This window comes from Plectropomus leopardus, chromosome 16 (genome assembly GCF_026936395.1).
Source record: "Plectropomus leopardus strain MGB_pleo_1.0 chromosome 16, ASM2693639v1, whole genome shotgun sequence".
In the NCBI taxonomy this organism is placed as follows: domain Eukaryota; kingdom Metazoa; phylum Chordata; class Actinopteri; order Perciformes; family Serranidae; genus Plectropomus; species Plectropomus leopardus.
Window position 1 is genome coordinate 10,607,186 of NC_142191.1, and position 26,931 is coordinate 10,634,116.

The 26,931-nt window shown below is 38.8% G+C and overlaps 3 protein-coding genes across 5 annotated transcripts in view; 1 reads left to right on the forward strand and 2 right to left on the reverse strand.

Annotated features, from left to right (window-relative positions):
• Positions 1 to 1,704: 1,704 nt before the first annotated feature.
• On the reverse strand, positions 1,705 to 14,903 carry ccm2 (CCM2 scaffold protein). 2 transcript variants are annotated; one of them, XM_042504006.2, is made up of 10 exons: positions 14,531 to 14,903; positions 7,753 to 7,929; positions 7,484 to 7,567; positions 6,551 to 6,734; positions 6,248 to 6,384; positions 5,676 to 5,811; positions 4,733 to 4,790; positions 4,471 to 4,606; positions 4,220 to 4,358; positions 1,705 to 2,983 (listed from the first exon to the last, which is right to left on the reverse strand). In XM_042504006.2, the coding sequence occupies exons 1-10, from the start codon at positions 14,558 to 14,560 to the stop codon at positions 2,688 to 2,690; spliced, it is 1,377 nt and encodes a 458-aa protein (XP_042359940.1). In that variant the 5' UTR covers positions 14,561 to 14,903; the 3' UTR covers positions 1,705 to 2,687. The 2 variants fall into 2 exon arrangements, with proteins under 2 accessions (XP_042359940.1, XP_042359942.1); XM_042504008.2 differs by lacking the exon at positions 14,531 to 14,903 and adding an exon at positions 8,738 to 8,896.
• Positions 14,888 to 26,931, forward strand: part of mtmr9 (myotubularin related protein 9) — a 100,134-nt gene continuing 88,090 nt past the window's right edge. Inside the window, exons 1-2 of one of the 2 annotated variants that reach the window (XM_042504003.2) lie at positions 14,888 to 15,030; positions 15,988 to 16,123. The gene's annotated coding sequence lies outside the window, so the exon portion shown is untranslated. The remainder of the gene's footprint in view (positions 15,031 to 15,987; positions 16,124 to 26,931) is intronic. The other variant, XM_088089074.1, reaches the window with a different exon arrangement.
• xkr6b (XK related 6b) overlaps positions 17,348 to 26,931 on the reverse strand; it is a 76,344-nt gene continuing 66,760 nt past the window's right edge. The window contains exons 2-3 of the mRNA XM_042504005.2: positions 25,389 to 25,585; positions 17,348 to 24,109 (exon numbers count right to left, since the gene is read on the reverse strand). Of these exons, the coding sequence (XP_042359939.1) occupies positions 23,139 to 24,109; positions 25,389 to 25,585 (1,168 nt within the window). The 3' untranslated portion in view covers positions 17,348 to 23,138. The remainder of the gene's footprint in view (positions 24,110 to 25,388; positions 25,586 to 26,931) is intronic.

A 26,931-nucleotide genomic window follows, 5' to 3' on the forward strand; every position in this document is an offset into this window, starting at 1 on the left:
ACACAGCAGCATGGGATCTTTTAATGACTTAATTAAAGCAGCTGATCTATTTAATAATTACTTGCTTCGAATGAGGTGCCGCAGTGAGTCATTCTGTTCTTTCTAAAACTGGATTAAGAGGAGAATTGCAGGAGGCCAATTAGGAGTCGGCCAAGTACTGTGAGAAAGCAGACACGGTTCAATTACACCGAGCCCATGTCAAAAACAATCATTACTCTCCTTCTGTACCAAAACAATGACGAAACATTGTCGCAAATCAACCGAGAGTAGTTTGCTTGTGTGATGAGAAAGAAGGTGAGATCATCGGCTTCTCGATTGTCTCATCCTTTTGTTCAAGGCAGACGGCGTCTCAAGCCAAAGTGGCTATTTGAACCCAGGTGTAGTGTTCCAGTTTGTGCGTGCACTCCTGTACCTCTGCTGCGCTCCCACAACAAACACGACACAGCCCGCTCCAGTTTTTTTACTTTTACTGAGGAAAACCATAGGAAAGCAGATCTGTGAAGGAAATGGTTTAAACGCCTGGTGAGTGGCTTTACCGACTGGAATGTGCTCAACTCCAAACTGTCCTGCCAATTTCTCGTCCCTCAGACTCACAAAACTAATCCCTAACTTTGAGGGCGATGTCCGGCGCGATTGCTTTGATGAGACTCAGACTGAAGTTCCACAGCAGCTTAAGTGCATCCAAGCAAATGATCAGTCAGACAGGATCATAATCACATCGCAAAAAGCCTTCACCTCGTGTCAGTTTTGGGGTATGAAAGTCAAATTAAAAGGTGCGGTGTGTCGGATTTGCGGGAATATATTGGCAGCAATGGAACATTATATAATAAGTATGTTTTCTGAAGCGTTTAATCACCTGAAAAGAAGAACTGCTGTGTTTTCATTACCTTAGAATGAGCTGTTTACATACTGAGCAGGTCCTCGTCCGTGGAGTACGCCATGTTTTTAACAGTAGCCCACAACTGACAAACCAAACACTGGCTCTAGATAGGGCCTAAACCGTTTTTAGTCAGTGGTCAGCAGCCCGTTCACGGTAAGAGTGTGGAAAAAGCTTTTCTTTTATATTTTTTATTTAAGTTTTTTTTTACCTGAAACTGCTGTATTCAGTGTTTTTACCAGTTTAAACACCTGACCTTTTTGTTTTGGAGATCAGGAGTCCTTTGTGGATAATTTGGCTCCTGGTAAAACCTCCTGAACATCTAGATCTTAAGTTGACAGAAAAAAAGACAGCACACATTAGCAGGTGCTGCAGTATAACGCCAGTCTCTGAGGAGCCAAACATCAGAGAAATGCTGATTTGTAACATAAAACTGCTTTATTTCGTGTTTTTGTCAGTTTGAATCACTGCATCTGTTTGTTTTGCAGAAAAAGAGACCTCTAAGGATAATTCGGCTACCAATAACAACTTCCTAAACGTCTGGATCAAAAAAAGGGAAGCACACATTAGCAGGTGCTGGGCTAGCGACCTATCCGCGACAAGCTGAACAGCAATGGAAAAATAGATTTGCAAAATGAAACTGCTTAATTCAGAGTTTTTACCAGTTTTCACAGAACCACCAAATCCTGCACAATTCTCTTTTAAACAAGGTTAGTCTCACTTTAAACTGTTTATAATGCAGCACACAGGTTTGAAGGATAATAATCGTGTCTTTTCAAAAAACATAATAATGGCTGTAATTTAACAACGACAACAGACAGTCAGTGTAAAGTAGCTGTTATTTAATAACCATGATTTGCTCAACAACTGTAGTTACAGTTTATAATTACCTGTCTGCGGGAGACAGACAGTTGGCAGCAGTACTGCAGTGTAAAGGCACAATGACAGATAAATGTAATGTCACAAGACATAAAAAGATGACCTGCAGGAGAGGAACACAAATCATAAATTTACATCAGCCATAACCTAACTGGCTTTGTCAAAAAAAAAAACAGTCCTCACTCAATCGCTTCAACTGAGCGAGAATTTTTGTTTTTACAGCATTTCCTTGGTCAGTTTGAATAAGGCAAAAATATATAAATGAGTAAACACTGATAACAAAAAAAATGATAGTGTAAAACAGAGTGGTACGCGAGTCTTATTGAAAAACAAAATTACATATAGCAAAAATGTTACACTCTCACAGCGACACACAAAATGTGAAATAGATGAAGAAAACCAAAATTCTCCAGGTGGATGAAGCTGATTGACCTATAGTTATACAAAAGCACAAACAAGTACAGCCTCAGTCTTAGCCTTCGAAAACATGTACACAGTCCTCTGATGGAGGCTCCAGAGTCTTTGAGGGGATTCAAAACAGAGCGGAATATTCTCTGGAGATTTTCGCTACATTGCTGACAGCCGTGGCAGATACTGCCAATAAACGAGTACAAAATCAAAGAAACTTTAAAAAATATATATCAGAGGCTTTAAGTCCTTCTGAAATGCAAAAATAGCCAACGCCGCATGCCATCTACAGGGTCTGCATAAGTGCATTTGTTGACTTCATGTTTTTGTGGTAATAAGTTGAGGTTTTTCTTGAGTGCGTAGGGACTATGGAACGTCCTCTTGATAATCAGAGGAAAATACAATTAACCAAAATCTTAGGTCAGTGCTAAGGACCACCTTCATCTGATCCATTCAGCTCAAGCCTACTGTTCAATATGTGTCGTCAGCGCTTGCAAAAAAATACCTTCCTTCGTCCGCTGCGTCAGGGCGTCACTCCGTCCTGGTCCATGCTGCAACCGAGAGCTTCGATGTCATTACTGATGTCGGTGATCATACGGTCCCATTCGTCTCCCTCAGAGGCATCCTGGCCTTCGTCTGAGGCGGCACTTCCCCCAACTGCTCCATTGCCGTTGGTGGTGGAATCGGAGGCGGAGCTGGCGGTACGCCGGTAACGACCAAAGCTGTCTGTGATGATGCCTCGGCCGTCCTTCACACCGATGGTCTCGAGGAAATTCTCAAAGTGCTGGCTGTCCTTCTCTGGTATGAAGGGACGCAGGCCTGCAGGGGGGTATTATATATTATGTTACAAATGATCATGGAAAATGTTTGACTTTGTTTTTTTTTTAGAACATATGTTTCTATTAATTTAACCTTTATTTAACCAGGTTGGTCCCATTGAGATGAACTCTTTAATTGTCTTTTTCAAGGGAGACCTGGCCATGACAGTCAAAGTGATAACACAAAGTCGCAGACAGAGACACAAAGGGAGACAAAATACAAATCACGAGCACTAAAATTTGCATTAAAAGAAAATTATCTGAGTCAAAAAAACTGTTACTTGTACAACCAGGCAAACTAAACACATCAACATCCTATAGATCTGCTGCTAAGTATTTTATTTCAGATTTAAAAACATTTATTGACACGGGCTCCTTGAGTTTTAAGTCATTCTGCAACAATTCCAGGCTGAGGGTGCAGAAAACCCAAAAGCCCTTTTAACAATATCTGTCCGAGCTACACTTGGCAACTTAAATGAAAATAATTGTGTAATATTTGCTTAAACCAGGATTGTCCAGAATCGGCCTACCCGAGTGTCCAATCCGGCCCTTTGAGTGACTTTGCAAAGTGTGAAAATGTCATAAAAGTCAATAATAGGCCACTTAAAACTCCGCTAAAAAATACGCCAAAAATAGTATTTCAAAGCATTTTAGGTGAGAAATAAGCAAGCATTAACAGAATTTTGATATTTGATCCGTGCTGCCTAGGTAGAGCTCATGAGCAGCGATCGACAGCTGTGTTACAAATTACTCTGCTCTGATTGGTTGTTTTGTTCATTTGAGGTGGATTTTAGCAAATGCCATTAGAGCACTCAGAGGAGAAAATGAAACCTGACTTTTTTCAGATAATCTGTGTCACACAATGCTGTGTGGATGTAGTGACAATTTCACCAGATATGACAAAAAAAAAATTAAATAAGAGCTACCAGAGAGAATTACAAGAATTACAAGGTTCTATCTAGTTTTGAGTAGTGATATTGAGCTTCAAAGTTTTGTATTCCAAATAGCAATAATGATAAAAGTCCAATATGAATATACCTTCAAAAAACACCTCACACGATATTATTAAGTTATCACAGAATAATAATATATATAATAATAATAATATATGGATAACTCAATTTTGAGTAAAATGTCAGATAGAACCTCATAATTCTAAGGTGAAAAACTGTAGTTTTTACACAAATATGACACAAGATCATTGTTCATAACATATGAGGAAATATAGCGGCTGTACCGAGTAGAAGGAACTTCCTGCTGTCCCCATAGAGTTGTCGCAGGTTAATACAGAACTCGTGGATGGAAGCACCGTTACGGTATTCATGGAGCAGGGTGGCAAACTGCTGGATCTCCTGTGATGATAGTTTTGTCCGCAGCTAAAGGGGAAGTAAAAGATATTGAAAAGTCAAAACAAGAGCTAACACAGCTTGAATCAAACATTTTCAAACACGCAAATGGACAAAGAAATGGAGGGTGAAATGGTCATACTGTGGTCATGTAGTCCTGCAGCAGCTCTGCAGCAGTGGTGCTGAGCTCTCCTTCACTTGCAGTCTTCGTCTGAGGGGATGCTGGGGTGGATGCTGATGGAGAGTTTCCTTCTGCCTCCATAGATACCTGGAAAGGACTGAGAGAAGAATGCAGCCCATGTGACTGACAAGCAAAAGTATAACACTTTTTCCAGAGACGTGTTGAAATCTTTCTGGATCACTGTTTCCAAAATAGAAGCACTGAGGTTTAACCGTGTACTTACAATGTGCTGGCTTCTCCTTCAAAGGCCTCTTTAACATCCACTTTGCTTGAGGAATCATCTGTAAAAAACAGAAACAGGATCATATTTGCGGTTTCATATCTGACTCCTGAAACATCCGTTGCTTGAAACTCTAAAGACACCCACAGAGAAAACAATATTACACTTTGTTAAGGGTTCCCACATTTTCATGGACTAAATCGCAAAACTTTTCAACGACCCAAAATATCAACATATTTATTCATACCTTGCACATTTTTTCCTTGCCCCACTCGCCAAACATTTTTCAATCGTTTAAGATTCAAACTCTAATCAATGCTAACAACAGCGTCCCGTAATGGTGTGTTCAAGGATCATCAGAAATTTAATAAGTGGTGTAATTTTGGTGATATTTTAAGGAAAACCAGCATTCCAAACCCATTTTCTTTACACACACAGACAGACAGACACCACACACATGAAACTTTGCTGTAGTTTTCTTTAAAAATATTTACAAAAATGAAAAACTGCAACATTTTTTTTACATATTCTACAAAAATTGCCACATTTTTCTACTTTTAAAAATAGCCAAACATTTAAAAGAAAAAAATCACCTTTTTAAAAGTTTTCTATAAAAGTCACCAAAAAAATGCAAGAGGAAAATCAATTTAAAAAATAAATAAAAAGACAGAAAACAGGTATGTTAAAAAAAAATAAATAAATAAAATAAAATAATACAGCCCTTTAAAGTTGTATGCCCCTCCCCTAAAGCTGAAAGTGTTAAAAATATTTTATGTGCCATGTGGGCATATACGGAGAGTCAATGGTTCATTCTGTGATTCTGTGTGGAGAGAAAATAAATTTTTTTTCCCCCAACTTTTAAGGATTTTTACTATTTACATGACTTTTCCAAGTTTTCCAGGACCGTGGGAACCCTGTATATTATATCACGTTTTTTTGCCCTTACCACTGTAAAGAGAAAGGTGTCTGGTAGGTGTAGTTGCGCCATCAAAAATGGCTCTGTCCAAGAAGTCAATGGTTGATTCTGTGTAAACAATCTGAAAGACCTGGCTGAGAAGAAGACACAGCTCCTCTGCTGCCGCCTGAAAGACAACAAAGTTACATATTAACACGCTCCACTGCAAAGACGTATTTGGGACAGTACTCTGAAGTGTTTGTGAAAGCTTTCAGAATTATAATAACATCTTATAACTTTATTTGAATTTATTACTCTGTGAGACTGACTGCAGACTGAAGTGCATTCTGAAATTTACCATTTGTGGTTTTTAAACACAGAGAGCACTCTTTAGACTGTGGTTGGCCCTCAGTTTGTTTCAATTCCCTTGTATAGTTTTTATAGTTTTTATTATTACAATCTATTTTTAGCTTGTCATCCTCTTGTTTTCATCAAGAAAAAAAGGTTGAATAATTTTCTTCATAGTTTTCGTAAATGTAATTAACACTGTCCATAGTGCTACATAGAAACGCGTAATAAATAGCACTGCAGGTGGAAACAAAGCAGCAGATGCAAAATAATACCTTATTATCAACAGCCAGCACAAGCAGACAGCAGACTTCCACAAGCACAGCTCCACTCTCTGATAAGGAGCTCAGGGTCTGAGACTTGTTGAGCTCAGGACACGAGCTGGGACAAGGAGAACCTCCTGACTCCTGGGCTGAAAAATAGAAAGAAAAAAAAATAACGCAGTCACATTGTATTAATCAAATGTTGATTTTTTTGCCAAATTTGCAGACATTTTCTAAATATGTGACAAATTTACAACTTTAATTTAGCATCTTAAAATTTAAAGGAACCTTATTCATATATTCATGTATATTTACCTGTTTTGATAACCACGAGGTGTAGAGAGTCGTCCCTGATGTAGGAGACAGCAGCAATATCATGGATGGGCACCCTCAGGATGATGTCCTCTCCATCTCGCCATACAAGCTTTATGTTGTACGCCGACAAGCTCACTACTGCATCCTGTTCTGTTGTCAGCTGGCCTGCCAACTGATGGGACTTCTGGGAATAACACAGACAAACAAAGTGGGTAATTATTCCTCTTATGTAACAACTTTTCTATTAGAGTTTACCATAAAAAATAAAAACATTGAAGTCTTTAACAACTGTACTCTGTTTGCATGAACAACACATAAAGGGACAGTTCACCTCAAAATCAAAAATATGTGCTTCCTCTTACCTGTAGTGCTTTTTAACAATCTAGATTGCTTTTAATGTGAGTTGCAGAGTGTTGAAGATATCGGCCTTAAAGATGTCTGGCTTCTCTCCAATACAATGGAATATAATCGGTTTGTGGAGTTCAAAGTCCCTCAAAAAATATTTTAAAAAACTCAATAGCAATCTCTTTCCAGAAACTATGACCCAGTTGCTAAAAATAAGGAAGGAAGCGTGCAGCTACTGCTAGCTCCCCTAGCACCACTTGAGCTAGCTAATGTTACAGCTAAGCTGAGGAGGACGCCATTAATGTTTACATCTCGCACTGTCAAGAGCACGAGCCTCTCATCCATGAGTAGATGCATGCTTCCTTCTGCTCGGCGATATGAGTTGGCAGGTGTGGTTTGATAGAAGACAAAAGTTCCTAAATGAAACTGGTCACTGGTCTGTGGATTACCTTGAGTAACCACATCATGATTTCCATTATAATCTAGAAAAGGGAGACGACTCCACAACCAGCAACTCACACCAAAACCAAATACTGATATATGGCACTTCAGGTAGAGAAACACATTGATAGACAATCAGATACGTACCCTTGCATTGTCAATGAGCTGCAGCACTTCTGTGCGACTTGATGGGTTCAAGTATCCTGGAACTGATGTAAGCTGCCCCAAGTACTAGACAGGACAAAACATGCACAAACTTTATATTAAGAGATAAACAAAAAACAATGACAACAACAAAAAAGTAAGAAAAAGAAAAACCCAAACTGTATCCTAATATGTCATTATCTCCTTAAAAATAGTGCTACAACATTTTAACATATGAGTGAGGACTTGACATCTCTGCAAGTCACACTCACTTTGACCTCCTTCTCAATATAGTCATTAAGCAGGATGTCAGGGTCGATGCGGTGGTCAGGCTGAGAAAGTGAGAAAGTGTGGAGCGCCCTGCGCTCAGTGGCCTTCTCCTGGGCCTTCTTGTCTCTTCCCTTCTCGCCTTTCAGGAAGACTCGCTTGAAAGGAGACACGATACCAGGCTAATGAAAAAAGACAAAGAGGATATGAGAGAAATCAGAGGATTGTCAAACCACCTTGACTGCAATAAGGAATGAGACTCCATTTGTGTGGATATGTAGCATTTCAAACTTTTTGAATTATAAACCACTATCCTTTATGAAGCACTATATCACCGATAATTACAGGCCTGTTCATGTCAAATACATATATATGACATAGTTGCAAAGGGCTGGCAAGACAATAAAGCTGATTTAGCTACAAGTTAAACATCCTCCCCCAAAAACAAGCAGAAATATATCAAACTTCTGTTGACAGTGGTGCTTATATGCCTTTTAATTCTGCTGACCGTGCTCCTCCTCATGGCGCTGCAGAGTCAGACACAACAGATGTAAAGCCATCCATGTTACCTAATACGAGTTGCTCAAATGTCAACCATAGCATGTGCAAAAGGAAACAGCGTTTTGTAATACCGGAGGGGTTTGCAGTGGAAGTCAGTAAAAACATGACAAAGAACCACATCTTTACATCGACCTCAAAATATCAACTGCCACAGGAGGACTGCCACACAATAACAAACGCTTTACTTCATCTCTTAAAAATGTCGTATTTACTTTAGAACCTCTGTACTGCTTTGCTTGCAAAAGGACACTAAAAAAAACATTAAATCATATCATTCATATCAACTGGTAAATGCCAAAACTGTCGCACAGTTTAAGAGCTCAGTTAAGTGTGCTTAATTAAAAACCTTGAGACACTGTCCGTGGTGTTCAGACTATGCATAACATTTACAAGCATGTTTCGATATTCAAAGCATTTTAAAAAGCCTACCTCATTCTCCATGAAGCCTCACGCTACAAGAGTCGCCTGGCCACGGATGCTGCTACGCTCACACCGTCTAATCTAGTCACCTGTTGCCTCCTCTTACACACGGTGACAGCTGCTAACTGGTGACAGACAAACAGTATCAAACTCAGTGAGGGGTGTAACCCCCTCACAGAGGAAGGGAAGTGTCTCTGTCTCTGTGTCATGAGCTCTGTATTCAGGCACAAGAACAGGAAGGGGACTAGCCACAACTTCCTGTGTGGCACACGCATACATGCTTTGAATATTGAAACTCTTTAAAAAAAACTGTGACTTTCAGGTCTTGTTTTGAAAGTTGCTTCACAGATTGAAGACAGACAAAAGAGAGAGTGTAATGGTAATAACTTTTGCTACAGATCTTTATATTTTACTGTGATGTGATTGCAGCGTTGCATCACTCAGTCAGCTTTGCAGCTGATGTCTATACACAACACTGCAAAACCACAGAAACACAGGCTGTGTTGTTATGTGTTCTATCATGCTAACTACAGATCTGCAAAGCTGTTTTTACTGCAGATTCAGTAGGACTCAAAAGTGCACACAATCTGATGAACTGCTCTTTTTTCAGCAAACTTATCAAAAGGTCCATGTGGCAACTTTTTTTCTACAAACATAAAATCTATCAAGACATTTGCTAGCAATATCTACAGCAGGAAAACCAAAAAGTTAGCGTTGCAACCCTTAATCCTTGGTTAAGTTTTAGTAATTCATCTTTACTCAGTTCAGCGAATGCACCAACAACACTGATGGGTGCAGCTAATGGTCAGAAAGGTGTATTTTGCTCTTATACCGTACTCATAATTTGGTTGCTGTCTGATATGTAGACATCTGAACACACTTACTTAAGACTCCATAGAACAGCACAACCAATGACCAGTACATTATTTAACAGTACACAGCTCCTGAAGACAAGTGCATTAACATTTTATAGCTTGTCCTTGTGAAATGTGAGATGAGAGCTACTGTAGTTGACCCCACTGAAAGGCCTCAAGATAAAAAAGTGTCTTTATTTGGAGAATGTCTACTAAGAAGCATGACTGAGGATGACGTGCGGCTTTTTGTGCTGTAATGACCAAGATGACAACAAGTGCAGGTGGCCTTTCAAACTTTCTCACGCTTAAGAACAATGCAGGAAAACTGGAAAATAATTTCCAAATAGACTAAGAGGAATCTATACGGCTGTGATGGTTAATGCAGTTGTGCTAATAACCAGGATGATAGAGATTTGGATACTTTGTAGGCGGGTTACTAACAATTATTTCCACTGTCGATTAATTTTTTCAATTATTCAATTTAATAGTCGATGAGTTGTTTGGGCTATAAAATGTCAAAGAATTGTGAAAAAAGTGTTTTTCAAAACCCAAGATGATGTCGTCAAATGTCTTGTTTTGTCCAGAACCCCAAGATATTCAGTTTACTAACATAAAGGATCCAGATAATGCTCTCATTTAAGAAGCTGGAATCACAGAATTTGACTTTTTCACCTTAAAAATGTTTTTACTAAAACCTATTGATCAGTTAATAATTTAGTTTTTCAGGGCTCTCGTGCTTTCAGTGTTTAAACATAGCCAAGGTGGAACTATGAACGAATGAAAAGGTTCTCCTAATGCATACATTTATTTTCATTATTATTTTTTAAATTGTATTTGTTTTGTATTTTCAATTTCATAACATGAGAGATGGTGTTCATTTTCATACCCTATGTGATGCTTTGTCTTTTGGGAAGTGTTTGTGTAATGTGATACAAAAGTGTTCCAATGATTCTTATTTTTATCAAGACAACTGTTTGCCGAAATTACCAGTGGGCCCAATGCTCCCTCTGTCCCCAGCGAGAGGATTGTATCTTTTTTACAATTCTGTCCACTGTCTGTTCAAAATATATTAAAATACACCTATTATTATGCGTTCTAGGTTTTTCTGTCTTCACTGTACCAAACTCGCACATAACTGTTACTCTTAAACAGACATATGAACCAAAATTTGACTTTTGTCTACCATTACATTGTAAGCCATCCAGGTTGTATTTGTCCCCCATACTTCTAAAAAATTATGAACAAGTTTTCTACAGTGGCGAGGTAAAATACTTCGACATATCCTTGCCTTTCTAGATCTAAGCTGCAGCAACTCTGTTGCATAGGATGTTGTTCATTCTTCATTTGTTTAGTGTTTGTAAGACCTCACCACACCAGCTGGACTCAAAGCAAGCTCATATGTGAGTCAAACTGTCAGATTAACTTCTCCACATACTTAAACGAGAAACGTGAAAGTAACACTATTATGTTATCATATGAAGGTGTCTGAGCTTTGTCTTGAACCTGTGTAATCATTAATACTTGATATAGTGAATATCAAAGATGCATCTGCAAAATGTTGTTCATTATCACCACCAAGTGGCACATACAAGAACTGTAAGCACTGATGACACTGATCCCTAAAAATAAATGTGATCAGTCAAGACCAGCAGGTGCTAAATAAAGGTCATAACAAGTTAAACAAAGCTGAAAACATAATTTCTACCTTTACAGAAAGCTACAACGCTGATAGGCAAGCACTTAAATGCATTAACTTTGAATCTATCTGCTCTGTGGTCAAAAGTAGGTAACTTATTAGCAGTGGTGAAATGCGATGAATTACATTTACTCAAGTACTCTATATAAGTACAAATTTGTGGTACTTCTACTTTGATTTAGTATTTTCTTTTAATGACACTATATTCTTTTAGCGCACTACATCTATGAGGGAAAAACTGTATGTTTTACATTTATCTGACAACTTTAGTTACTGGTTGCTTTACATTTATATATTTTTTCCACAAAAAACATGAAAGAGTTACATAGGCCTTTGCCACTGACAATTTTGAAAAACATTTCAATAATTTTCTATGTTTGATTTTTATTTTTAAGGGCTTTTTATTTTACTGTATTTTTACTTATTTATTTTTAAAGATTTTTTTCTGCGCTGTGTACTTTTACTTTTAATACTTTTGAGTATATTTTTCTGAATCTCACTGTGAGTCACTGTTGTTTACAAATTAAATACCTAAGGGATAATCTGATAATTTCAGCTCAGTGAAAGCAAACTATATTTATGTTGATATATGCATCAATAACACGCATTTGTCGCAGTTGTATGTTCTTGAAATTAATAATCGTAAAGAATATTGTTGTCGCAAAAATACCCTAAATACCTTGATAGTATTTTACAGCCATAACACCCTCCCCTACCTTGTAAGTCACATTAGTGTTTTTGTCATGGATAGTCATATCAAAGATGTCAACCTCAGACACTTCACTTCTCATTAAACTGCTCAGGTTGTAAGAGCTTATCAATGTCATGTCCTGCCTAGATGTGGTGCCCTTTAGTTTCCTCCTGTACCTATGAGAAGAACGGAGGGGAACATGTCCCTTGTTTCTGTACTAAAGATAAAAGAAATGTCAGCTACGTGTCTGAACATACTGATCTGTCTCCATATCAAACGTCATCAGCAGACAGGATGTGTATGTATTGTAAGTGTGAGAGAGAGCAGGATGGTTAGCACAGCCAAGGATTCCCCTTAGCATGACTGACACTGATAACCGCTGCCTTTGACAGCTTATGTTGAGCACACAGATACTCCATGGCTCACGCCTGCACATCACAACGAGGGTTATTTATGTCCGAACCCTGGTTGTGCTCGCATCACCTTTTACTGAACCCTCACTGTTAGCAAGATAAACCATTAGTCTAATTAATACAACCATGGCCAATATTTTCATTTTCAGTTGGTTACATTTTATTTACCACAATGAAACTATGTCTTAACACATCTGGATTACACAACAACCAAGTAAAATGAGTGATTAAATCAATATCAACTATAACAAGTAAAAACATACTGATGTTTAAGGAGAAAAAAATGCACAAATAAAGTTAAAAGGGGCACCCTCACCTTGGTTATTTTCCCTTTACCAAGATATATATATAATTTAAAGATAATTCTTTATAAAGTATGATTACATATAACATTGAAAGATTATTCTTAATAAATTATTATTCTTTTTATTATTCTTAATGAATCATGACCAGATACCTCCCTCTCCCTATTTCACCAAAAGCTACAGAAACTCATTTTAAAATTATAAATGTTTTTTTTTTTTAATCCTTGTAATGAGTTTTTAAGAAAAAGATTGAACACTGATACGAACAACACTGTTTTCTGTGAATACAAGAATGAAACTCTTGAAAATGTATTTTTTGCATGTATTAATGTAGGAAGTTTTGGGGAACTGTTTTACAATTGGATATTGTAAAAGAACCCTCAAACTCCTAATTTGGAAAATAGTGATACTAAATTTGGTGTTCTAATGGTGGACTGAAAAAAAGGTGATATGGCTAAACAATCAGGGATTCCACACATTTTCTTTGACAAAATTTCAAAACTTTCTATCACTTTTCACAGACCAGACCCATTATAAAACTGAATGATCGTTCACAATTTATACTGTTGACAAACAGAATTGTAGGTTGATTCCCCTTAATTCTGCTATTTACCAATATATAAAATTATATTAAATGGTAATGGTATAGTAAATTGTGACATTTAATCTAAATTGCTGAGACTGATTCCACCTGAAGCGGGATTTTAGTATGTTTTATGTAGTTAGATAGCCTGTTTTGAGTTTGCAAGCGTCTTGGGAGCATCTTGCTCTCCTATTGGGGCACAAGATTTTCTTTTAAGTAGGCTAGTATAACAACAAAATTAGCTAATCTAGCAATTTATTTTTTCCAAAAGTGTTTGGATTATCCAGTATCATACTGCACAGACTAAATCATATCCAAATGTTTTAATTTTACAGTTAATTGACTTTGCTCTCCCATCTCACAGTAGTGTAATACTTACAATATTAATCAAAATATGAAACTTAAACAACAACATTTTCCAATCTCTAATAATTAGTTACGTTGGTTTTACATTACGTGGAGGATTATCTATTAAAAAAACACTTTAACAATTCATTTAATTGCACACAACAAAATTTAATGACTTTTCAAAAACTTTAAATGACTTTTATTAATTCCGTGACTTTCCCAGGCCTGGAAAACGAGATTCCATGAATTTTCTTAGTTTTCCATATCCACTGTAGATTTTTATTTTTATGTAAGACCACTTTCCTATGTCTTTACGAATGAGATACTAAATTTCAAGGAACCATTAAATTACGTGAAGACCAAACATGCTTTGCATTTTAACAAAAACATTTAGGTATTATTCTTTCTGACATTTTTGTTATTTTTCTTTTATTTATTATATTGCAATTTATTTCTTGTGATTTATTTTCCATATGAGTTTAATGCTCAGTCTTTTATTTGATTTGTTTATATATCAACTTCATACAATGGACGTTGTTTTTTCCTCGATAAGCGTTATTTAACCGTTAATCCTTAACATGTAACAGTAAAGTTTTAAACTTAACGTTAGCAATTTACTCGCTCTTTAAGGCTAAATCTGTTGCGCCTCAACTAACTTAACGTCGCATTTTTTTTAACGTAAATGTCCATTTGGTAAATTACACATTTCTCACATTTAAGATAACGCTGACTGACTGAAGAGACAGTAAACCTGTCTGTGTTTTGGGTGCTTTGCATCTGTTCACTGATGTTTAACGGCTAAATGTAGCTAGCAGCTAAACTAGCCCAGGTCCGACTTACTAGCACGGTAGCATGCTAGCTAGTCAACTTGCCATGAAAAGTAACGTTAGCTGTGTCAACTGCCTGACTTACCTTTTTCACTTTTTTCACATCATCCTCCATTTCTACGTAAAGGTCCTCTTCTTCATATTCAGTTCAGCGTGGACACCCAGGTAAGACGAGACATAACTACCGAAGCTTTTAACCAGCACTCATCTGAAAGTAGTTAGCTTGCTAGCCTAGCTTAGCCTAGCCTAGCACTGGTAAAGTGATGCCCGAATTTGAGCTGATAGCAAAACGCCATCCCGGTTTTTGACTTAATCCACAACCGTTAGAGAAAAATGCCGGCGTGTCACCCGTGTGAAAACTGCCCGCTTCCGTGTCGCTAACACAACTAGAGAAATAGTCTGTAAAGAAGAAAAACTCGGATAAAACAGACAAAACTTTTCAATCGTGCCGCCATTTTGGGCGTTGAACTGGTCCAGCATGCTTTGCTTTGCACAAACCAAAACAGCTGCAACTGTTAATGACAGTGATTAACACGGTTTGAGGCAGTTTGACGAAGCAGTGTCACTTCGTGGGCAGCTTTTCGGGTAATGTAATAAAATAGCTTATAATAAAATATACTATATAATATATAAAAGTGTTAAGTGACAGAGACTCACTTTAGGCTTAAAGAATTATAGCTAGAAATGCTGATAATGGTTTGTTGTGCTCAGGTGACTGTAACATCGTCGTCGTCGTTGTAACGTCTTTGATGTAAATGCTCAAATTGTTTTGAAGGTTTTAACAGTTTTATGAAAACTTCGCACTTTTAGGAGAGTTAGAAATGTTGTCAAGTTTTCCTAATTGTCTTTAGGAAAGCCCCAAATCTCTCTTTTTAACTATTACTCAATATTTTTATACACAATAGGCGTTTTACAGGTAAAGAACATTTACTCAAGGACTGTATTGAAGTACAAATTTGAGGTACTTGTTATTTACTTTTCTTTTCATGTCACTTTATACTTTTACTGCATTAGCCTACATTTCAGAGGGAAATATTGTACTTTTATCTGCACTACATTTATCTGACAGCATTATTTACTAGTTACTTTACACATTAAGATTTATTGCACCAGAAACATAAGAGGAGTTTACTAAATTTGATGATTTGTCATAAATTGAATTACCAGTTTATACAAGTACAGCCGAAACGATTAGTTGATTTTAATAAGCTGGCAAACTGACAGAAAATTGCCAACTTTTTTGATGAACATTTAAATCATTTTCTTTTTTAACACCATGTATTATAGCCACAATATGCGCAATATGGGTATTTATGTTGAAGGGAGGGTAGAGGTTCAAGGAAAAACATTTGTAGGTCTGGGGAGGCTTATTAAATAAGAAAATATGATGTCACAACCAAGCAACCCCCTTACTCCTCTAAATAAAGTATAGCCCCTAAGTTTAAAAACACTCTAGAAATGCAGCTGAGAGGCAAAGTGAGCATCAAAATAATGTTTTGACAGCCTGTTTACAATAGCTGTTTCCTATCTCTTTTTTGCTAGGAAGGAGAAGGACGGCAACAGAAAGAGGCAGATAGAGCAAGTGGAGAAAGACAAAAACATGCATAAATACAGCGAGAGGATCTGAACTTTGAGAAGAGACCAAGCACTCACAAGATTGGCTGCCAGTAAAAGAAAGGTAAGTTGTTTACTTTTTATTCATGTCATAGGCATCTGTCTTTATTTCCCTAAAATGGTGTATAAAGCAGGTGAAGGGTATTGCATCTGCTATTAGGGGTGGTCAAGTAATCTCACTTTGATGCCCTCTTAAGGTGATTTTTGATGTCATTAAATGCTAAACTACAGATCTGAAGTCGGTAGGTCTGTTTTCGGTTTGTGGGGCTGTACTTGTTTTTTTGGGGGCAAAATTTGCCCATAAAGGACAACCCCAGACCAGCCTAGTCGCCAGAAGAAAATGTTGTACATTTCTGCAAACCACGAATACCTTACATTTGCACATTTTGTACTGTCTTTGTCATCTGGAGGTGGAGGGGATGGTGGATGGCTTGTCACTTTGGTGAGACGCCTGCCAGATGGCAGACCGCTGTTCGAGACCAACAAACAACATGGGTGTTTTGCAGTGGCCTGTTGCTGTTTTTCAACTGTGGGTTAGTGGCATGAAAAGCTGAAGGTCATTACAAATAAGCTGCTTTTCCATTTTAAGCCAAAACAAGTTATTTTACTAACCATAACCAAGTGTTTTTTATGTGCCTAAACCTAACCAAGTTTGCCACAATGTTACCGAAACATAAAGTTTCAACGTGCCGGTAATCATGTACACATGTAACATATCCATGGTTTACAGAGATGTACGATGACAACATTTTTTTCTGATGATTGAGTTGCAGAGATGCATCCTTCGCATATGTCCACTGACCCTAGAACTGCCCCTGCAAGTTATATATAAAAAAAGTGTCTGAACATCTGTATTTTAGATTTTGTTCCCATATGCTTCATAATATGTGGCGGTGGTTAGTGCAGTGACTTGCATAATGATTGCATCTAGTACACCCATTTTAGAAGCCTCTACACAGGCTGTCAAACTACACAGGTGTTTTCACTTATTGTTCCTGATTAGCCTTTTCTCAGGTTGATTGTCACTCCCTAACTTTCTTTTATCATTCTTATTAGTGCATTAGTCTGGTGTCGCCACCTACAGTAATTCTCAGCAGAATGCACAGCTTTAACTGCACAGGTCTAATCAGAGCAAATGAAAACACCTGTGTGCGTGTGCAGGCCTTTGATTAGCTCTATCTACTGTGAAGCATTATATTAGGACACATTCACTGTGTGTAGGCCATGTACTGCAGCTGCTTTCATCTGTCAAGATGTGAGGTGTGCATGCGAATACAGCACTGATATGTTGCACTTTCAAATACTATATTTATTTTTCTCTTCTGGGATGAACAGTCTGATATATGAATCTACAGTAAGGCTTAACATTACATTTTCAGCATAATATTTCTCTTTTCATCTAAAAACCAAAACATACAAAAAGAACTTTAGCACCATATGTTATTAATAATATTCATATTGTTCCCAAAAATAGGACATCAGTTTTGCTTTTTTAAAGAACGGGGATTCCATGAAACAATTTACTTACATTTTATATTTAACAACAACAAAGAAATCATTCCTTATATGTTCTCAGTCACAACATAGGTGGTATGAGTACACTTTCATAAAGATGCTACAGACTGTAGCGGATTTTGCTCACTGACATTGTGCCAACTTCTTGAATACCCCACATAAATCATATAGCCTAGGGGAGTATCCTGATAGATTTGTGAAATACACCAACAAGCTAACACAATCTAGAAATTGATTGAATATAAACAAAGCAATATTTCCCAACACCTTTGATAACAATTTCAAAAATCAGCAGCAAGTAATATGACAACCATAGTCGCTTCATTGGAATATCAAATCCATTTTTAAACAAAATATTACAGCCAATTCTACAATAACAACAAAAATAGATACACACAGATTAAGGACATATAGATGACAGTAATTTACAACACAGCAATCACGTTCTATATATTTTTTGATACCCAAATTCCAGTAGCAGAAGTACATTTGTGCTCCTGTGCCAAAAAGATGCATTTTATCATCTGCCAGTTTCATTCTCTCAGAGAAAAGAAAGAAAAAAGAAAATCCTAGTGCAGATTAAATTATAGTAAAACAAAAACATACTGTATGCTGAACCCAGTATATTAAACATTATATGAACAGAGGAACAGAGTTGTTTTTTGTGCAGGTTGGAAAATCAAAATGGCACCATTGAGAGTTGAGTTTTGCTGTAAACTGTGTGGATTTGAGGTGCTAGCTCTCGAGCATTTTTGAGACTGTGAGGCCCTCTAAGTCAACCGGAAGGCTATGCTATCAGAAAGCTAAAAAAGTGGACTGCAGTCCACAGCGGTAGCACCTTTTAAATGTATTTATTCAGCACCAGGTTATTAACACAAATAAAAAAAAAAGAGGATCAAACGTAAAAAAGAAAAATGCACCGTTTTATCATCTGACCTGCTCCAATGGCCAAACAGATGGTCATGACACAAAGGTACAGACTGAAAGTCAAACACTACAATGACCTGTTGCTACACATTAATGCAGAAATCAGAGGGTTTGTTGTGCAGTCAAGAGCACTTCCATGCTAAATGTTGAGGGTCACCTCACAATGACTTCTAAAGGCATGCTGGGAGGTGGTGGGAAAATTGGGAAATGAGGTTATTCAAAAGTGAATCTGTGATCGGGCCTGTTTCATCATTCCATTGTAAGAAAATTCTTTTTTCCCCCTTTTTTTGTGCATTTTGTCATCATGGACTTCTTCCGTGTTTTATTCCAACTGCAGGCATTATTGTTTTGGCTAGAGGATGTATTTTTCACACAAGACAAACAACACAGAAAATTTTACGTCTTGGCACTACAAATCATTCATCATTGCAAGACAGAAGAAGATGTAAAGGCATAGACAAAAGTACAAAACAATCGTCGACCAAAAACGCTCGTGGCTGGCATCCATTAAGACTATCCATCAAACAGTCCAAAACTTTTTTTGAGCTCAGTCCAAACTGCTAATTGTAACTTGCTGAATCAGTTGGGGCTGCTGTCGATTCAGCTTGCTAATAAAGATGAAAAATCCTACGTTCAAGTACAGAAGATGTTCAGTATTGCCTTACTTTTTCTCCGATGTCTTTGACAGAACCAATAAGTGGGTTTCACACGCCCACCGCTTGGTTCTGTCACGCTGTGAAGTTTAGCTGTGACACTGTAACTAAGAAACAGTGCAGTCCTGTGGATAAAAGACTTAATGGCGTGAGCTGACAGATTTGAGAACTTGGCTTGATCTGGTTTGGGGAGACAGACAGTGAGAATACTGTTTGGTTGTTGTCATTATCTTGAGTGAGTGTGCTGGCACATGAAACGAGTAAAGAAAGACATTGTTGTTTGCGGACCTGGCTGCCATGGCTGGATTGAAGCACCCAAAGTAACAAGGCACAACAAGCACTGAGAAGAACAAGCTGTTCAAACGCTCTTGCTGTGTGTTGCGGCTGTCGAGGGATGTGGAGTCGGGCGGGTAACCTGACAGAAACAATTCTCTGCGGGGGATTTCTTTGTGACCTTGTTTATGGTATTGTGTGGCAGCCTGAACACTGTATAGCTTCCACTTGCACCCTTGTGTAGCTTAGCTCTTGAAACCCGTGTATAATTAAAAAAACAAAAAAAAAAAAAAACTACAACCCACTCATTAACCATCTTATCCTTTTAACTAGATAGAGAATGTGGCATGATTGTTCCGTAGTAATACGTAAAATATGTTTAATAAAAATCCAGACTTGTACATATAGACTCTATGTCTTTTAAATCAATTAATTAACCGTCATCACCACTATTCTAATGACACAGTTAAGCAAGCATAATACGCGTTTTACGACATTAAGCACCACTAGATGAAATGCAGCCCATTTGTACATCTTGTTTATGATGCTATATAATACTGTTGTCCCACACACACACACACAGACACACATACACACACACACACACACACACACACACACACACACACACACACACACACACATACACACACACATACACGCGCGCACACGCACGCGCACGCACACACACATGCGTGCACAAATGAATGAGTCACAGTGTATTTGCACCTGATTTGGACATGCGTCCACGTCTGGAAAAGGTCAGCAGTGTTTAGAAAGGATGCACCATACGCCAGGCAGCCAACTACCACAAAAAACGCCCCCCAACCCCGATAAAGGAATGAGCAGTCATTCTCGAGAAAACAAACAAACAAAAAAAAGTGCAAACCATAATTTAGTGGTACAATCCCAGCCGAGGAGTGGTCCAGGATGCGTTATGTTAAGGAAAAAATGGAGACCCTTGAGGACATGCCTGGGGATGAGAACTGCATTGAGACACCCCTGAGTCAGCTGGTTCAGTGGTCTTGTTTGTTGGTCCTGAGGAACCCCTGTTTTGGCTGTATTTTTTTTTTTAGTTTACAATACTTATTATTCATTAATTCATCGACTAACTAGTAACATGGCTGTTCATTCACTACAACAGAGAGGAACTGGCTACTATGGTAAACAATGAACAAGTTGGTTGTTTGCATACTCATGTATATCTATACATATGGTGACGTTTGCTCCACCCAAGCTGACCCAACAGTTCTCAATTACTCAGGGCTGAACATCGCTTTTTTTTAAGCCGAAGAAGGGCGGCAGACCCCTGGATGTTGAAGCTCTTGGTTATGGCAGTGTACCTCATTGCATGTTCTCATGTCAGGATCTCCAGTTGTTCAGCCTCAACCCCATTGTTCAGTTACCAGAGAGTGTGAGAGTGTTTTTTCCGTGGGGGAGTGCGCCAAGGCCCCAGCACCAAAGAGATGGGGAAGAGGGCGGAGCAGCAACCGGGGATGGAGCCGAACAATCGGCAAGAGGACAGAGCTGTGGTAAAGGGCGTAGGAGACATGAGCATGCGTTCACACCGAGCTAGATATCCTTACACATACTGTAGATTTTACAGCACGTGCCGAGAGATAAACACAGTCCAGCTAGTCAGGCCCTTTATCACGATCTGTCATTGTGTTCTTTTCCAACCCTGGCAAAACCCCCCTCTCACCTTTGACCTGGACTTACATGGCGTCCGCTTTTTACAGTACGATGTTAGCAGGCACACATGGCCACAGCGAAGCAGAACGCCAGTGAGCCAAGACAAAGGAATCTCTTTTTGTGTGTAGGGCTCTTGGGCATCCCTTGTTGGGTGCATTAATGCCTCATACTAACGTCATGCCAAACACTGCAATGTAAAAAACACACATTATATATATTCGGATGATTCATTGAGTAAATAGATAAAATTGGAGTATGAAATGCATTCATTTTTTCTCATGAATTGTTCAGTAGCCCTCTCTGAAAATTGTAGTCAAACTCCTTTGACTAAGAAGGCATGTTTTTTTTTTTAAATTTCTGTCTTTTTTCTCATGACTGAATACAGCAGTCTTTACGTGGGTATCCGTAGTGGAGAGCTCCCGCAGGGTTTAGCTGGGAGATGTACATTAGTGTATAATTGCTGCACAGCAGGCCTATAGATGGCACACATTTTGCAATGACTTCTACTGGTTCAAAGGGGGCAGATAAATCGGAAAGACAGTACTGAAAGATGCGATTTGGCTTTGTTTCAACTGCACTGGCTGATGCCAGAACAGTTGCCCCGTGCACCCAGAGAAGAGTATAACCTCTGTGAGGGTACACTGATGTTGAGGAGTATACTTTTATAACACTGTACTGCACAACATTTTGTCGTTATTTAAAAAAGTGTGTGTTCTGGCAAAAAAATAGTTATGTCAATGACTGTAAATGTGGACACAAATACACACTGAAGTATAATAGCATAGAAATATCTTCTCAGATTTTTTTGAGAACTTATTACAAGTATTTGCACCGAATAAGCATATATTAATCAACTTAAAATATTTGTTGATTAATAAAAAAGCAAAATAGGGAGGTTGTTTAAGTACTTTCTAGGATTCAGAAGGGAATGGTGGAGGATTCCTTGAAGGCTGTCTTTGCACTTCAAACGAAAATGTGCGTTCAGACACATTTGTACCCTTCTACCCTTAGACACTTACAATCTTTTAAAAAAGTCTTTGGAATGTTTTTTATTATGATTTCTACCCACCAATTTAGAAAACATTGTGCTCATTTCTACTACATTCTACATTCCTTTTATTGTGTGGTTATTTTAATATAATGTGCTGTCAGATCTATGGGCAAAGTAAGGCATGCCGTTACAGCTTGCCTCCGCTGGAGGGCAGTCTGCACTGGAAAAATTGAACATGTGGGTGTAACTGATTGAAGGTCAGTGTGCTTCTTTTTTCTTCCATGCATGATGCGATTACGATTTAGAATTTTGAACAAAAATAGTACAGCCAGGATACACTTGAGCCACGTCAGCTCACAGAGGGAAAATCCATTTAGAAGTGTTTCTCTGAGAAACAACTTTGATTGTGTCCTTTCTGTAATTTACAGTATCATGATAGATTTCAGTGCTTTTTTTAAACTCTAAGGACTTGGTAAACATCATCATACATTTTAATAATTTACATAAAGAATGGCAGTAAATGTTCGGGATGTGCAAAGACCTGCCCCCTCTGAGACTCTCCTCCATCATTCCCATCAGGCTTTGCGCCAGTCGCATGTCACAGGGACATACAATATGCCCTTCACAAGTATTCACAGGTTGAATCACCAATACAGTATAATGCATTAAACACATTTCATAATGAAACATTCATATGTTATCTACAAACTCATACAGAACCCTCCTCTATCAACGCAGAGGGATTTATATGAGACTTCTGTATATATCACATCAGATACTGTAGGTTCATAATTTTCTCTTTTTCCAAAAATAAATCATGACTGTGTGTTTAGACTGTCTTGACAGATTTTCGGTTGGCTAACACACATCTCCTGCAGAAAAAATTGAGTGATGAGAGAGGAGAGGGGGAGAGAGTCAAATGGAAAGAGATAATATCTGGAGATGGGGAGGAGCGGCGTGAGAAAAAGGAAACGCGTGTGCGTTGTGGTGTGTTTGAGGAAGTGACGGAGCCGTGGGAGAAGATGCCTTCAGAGGGAGGATTCGTACTGCAGGAGTTCATAAAGAAGCGGACCGTCCCTATACCTGATACCCACCGCGTTAGGGCTAATGTACTGCAGCACATTTATGGTCCTGCGCAGGCGCCGATCCACAAAGTGTGCATCCCAGGCTGGGTAGCGTTTTCTGGGCATGTCTATCTTGATGAGAGGACCCTCAGGCGGGATGGGCCTGCCAGCTGCATCCACAGGCTCTGTGGACCTCACCTGGAAAACCGGAAGGCAGGTGTCCGTGGCTGTTTCATCCGATTCCACGTGTTCCCCTGCCAGACCCCGTGTGGGGGTGGCCTGAGAGCCACGGGGGCCTGGTGTGGGAGCCATGGGCTCAGCCTCGGGGGGTAATGGAAGGCCCCACAGCAGCTCGGCACAGCAGGAGCTGGCCAGCACCCTCAGCCGGGGGCCCATGGGGTGTAGGACCCCGTAATAGAGAACCATACAGGCCACACCTGAGGCAAAGCACAGGAAGACGCCACAGAGGGCAAAAGAGGCATAGGCGTCAGTGGTGGCTGGGTCACGATACGCATACCAAAGGAGGCTGAGGATGGCATTCTCAAACAGTACTAGTGTGTAATAGGCCACCATTCTGTACCGCGTCCGGCCCTCGCGCACATTGAACCAACAAAAGACATAGACCACCCCCACCACCATGTTGAACAGTACCTCCTCCCACTTGGACATGCAGAAGTCGGTGCCGCCATGGATGACCCAGAAAGCCATGGCGCACCAATGGAGCACCACAAAAATGCCAAAGTAGATGTGGAAAACAGAGGCAAACAGAGCGAGGGAGAGCACCCGTGAGGAGATGGTAAAAAGGCGCCAGAACAGATGCACCAGGGCACCACGGTAACTCATGCTCTTCTTGTCGTCACGTGAGTCACGCAGGAGTTTGTGGTAAGAGGCTAGCACCCAGGCCAGGGACAGGAGGGAGGACATGGCAGAAAAACCTGGGAATGTAGAAAGAGAGAAAAACAATAAATGAAGAGGAAGACTAAGAACGGCAAGAATAGATGGGTTTACATGGACATGGCTAACCCTTTTTAAGGCTAATCCCTGTTATGATCATTTTGAGGACATGTTTTTACATTAGCACAGAGCAAAAGGCTTATTCATATCCCCCCATACAGATTTTCAATAGTTAATTGCGATTAATCGCAGTTTTGATTACATACATGAATATATAAGAATAAACTTCATTGGTGATTTGATTATTCTAAATTGGTCTAAGTATCTTTTTCTTCATTATATTTTGTTAAAAATAAACTTTTAACATTGTGCATATTGGACAATTTATAAGCTGATAAAGCTGTATCAGTGATAACCTTTATGCATGAAACAGTATCCTGTTTTTTTTTTGTTGTTGTTTTTGAGTACTCCAGGTATTTGGGTTTCTCATAAACTGAATAAGGTGTCTACACACTAAAACACCAACAAGATACTTCAAAAAAATCAATCATAAATGGGTTATTCATGTCCATGTAAACACAATGATGGAGAGATATTGACAGATGCTATGAGATGGTTCTAAAAAGCACTAGAAAAAAAACACAGTTTCATCTTAAGTACACAGGATAACCAGAGGAATTATGTTCTATCTTGACTTGGCTGTCATTCCACTTACTGCATACAGTACGTTTCATTTCAGCCAAAGCAATCCATCATATTTTCAGAAAGCCATATTATTACCAAGATCATCATAGTTCATTCAGTCAACACAGTCTCCATTAAGAGCACCAATTCTGTTTCCTTAAGACTTGTATAATAGTAGAGACAGCAGATATGTCAGAGCAGGAACCTGCTGTATGAAAAATGATAGAGGGTTATCTGCAGAGCAGCAGCATGGTGCCTCTCAGCAAATGTATTGATGGCATTTCTATAGACACCCAGACAGGGAAGGGTATCACTTGTTATGATTGAATTGCCAGCCTTGGGGAGCCGTATTGCACAAGGAAACTGGAATTTTAAAAGAGGTTTCAATAACGAGTGATGAATGTCGGAAATTGGATACAACGGTGGAGAATATTGCACGCTGTAAATAAAGCGATATGTGAACTTCACAGAAAAATGGATTGTCAGGTGCAAAATGTGGAGGCATCTCAGCATCATGCGACAATCACAGGATGGGATAATGCGAAAAAAAAGAAGGATATGAGGGATGTCTTGAACTACACACAAACAAAATAAGACTCTAGCGCTGCTCGTATGGAGCCATAGAGAAGCCCTTACACTGCAGCCACTCAGCCTTGTTGCTCTGGATCATGATGCAGAGCTGCAGCACCAGCTGAGGGGCGCTTTCTAAGAAGGTCTCAAGCAGTCGCAGCATGTTGACATCGGCATACTCGTACATCATAGCCCAGTAAAAGCGCCGCTGGTTCTCCTTCTGCCGGTGACTTTGTATACCGAGGTACATGGTGCGAACGTACCTGCAGAGAGAGAGAGAGGACGGACGGTTAGACAGTCCAATCATAGATATTCTACCAGATTGATACAAAAGACACAAGGACACTCAATGCTACATGTTTTCTACCAATAAAAAGCATAAATAAACTGCTCAGCACTTCTGCACATGGCTGAGTTTTGACAACACTAGAGGGCATACTCAGCTAAACTTTTTAATACACAGTAAAATAAAGCAATCTGCATTTATGAGGCTCTTAATGTTCAGATGTTTACCAATGAGTAAACTTTAATGGAACAAACACTTGAAGGATTTGACAGAAATGTGCGGATTTTGATTGCAACATAAAAAGCCAAACATCTTGAAAGAGGATTTTGAGATCAAACATGAAAAAATAAAGAAAAGAACACCAATGGCTAAAAAAAAGTTCAAAAAGAATATGAAGATGGAAGAAAGTTTGTCCTAAACTTATAAACTTCCTCCTCTTTTCCTGCCCATCATTTTAAATCAAATTATAGGACTCTCAAAAAGTCTTTTATACTCTCTCGTAACTACTTGTGTATCTTACTAGCTTTATTCCACAGAATGACCACCTTGTGCATTGAGCATATTATGCGACAGGGGCCCCTGGGCAAAGATATACAAAGGGCCCCATCACTCTCCTACATAGGAGAAAGACATACAGTCTTTGAGGTAAATTTGTGTATTTTTTCGAGTCTTTTGTGTCAATATGTAGCCATTTTGTGTCTATTTGAGCAAATAAGTTCTTAAGTTCTTAGGACATGTTATGTCTCTGAGAGCTAATTGTGTGTCTTATTCGGGTAATTTTGTGTCTCTGCAACTCATTTGGTATTCATATAGGCATCTAGGTGATTTTGTGTCTCTATAAGGTCATTTTGTGTCTCTATAAGGTAATTTTGTGCCTTTTTCGGTCGTTTTTGTGCTTTACAGTCATTTTGTATCTCCTCATAGTTGTTTTGTGTCTTCTTTTGGTTGTTTTGTGTGTCTTGGTAGTCATTGTGTATCTCTTTGTGGTTGCTTAGTTTTTTCTTGTAGTATTCTGTCCCTCTTTGGTTGTTTAGCCTATTACTGTAGTTATTTACTCAATCTTTGCAGTGCCTTTGCATCTCTTTCTGGTCTTTTTGTGTCTCGTGATGGACATTTTAAGTCTTTTCCTGGTTGTATGTGTTAATTTTAGTGACATTTTAAAGGTAAAGGCCAGGGGGCCCTGACACTTTTAGGCCCCTGGGCCTTTGCCCTGTTGGCCTGTTCAGTAATCCATCCATGGTGTAAAGCAGCAGTGACAAAAACGCCTCTGATGTGTCCTGATTATAAACATTTTAAAACCATCCCTTTGGCTTCTGAAGGGGT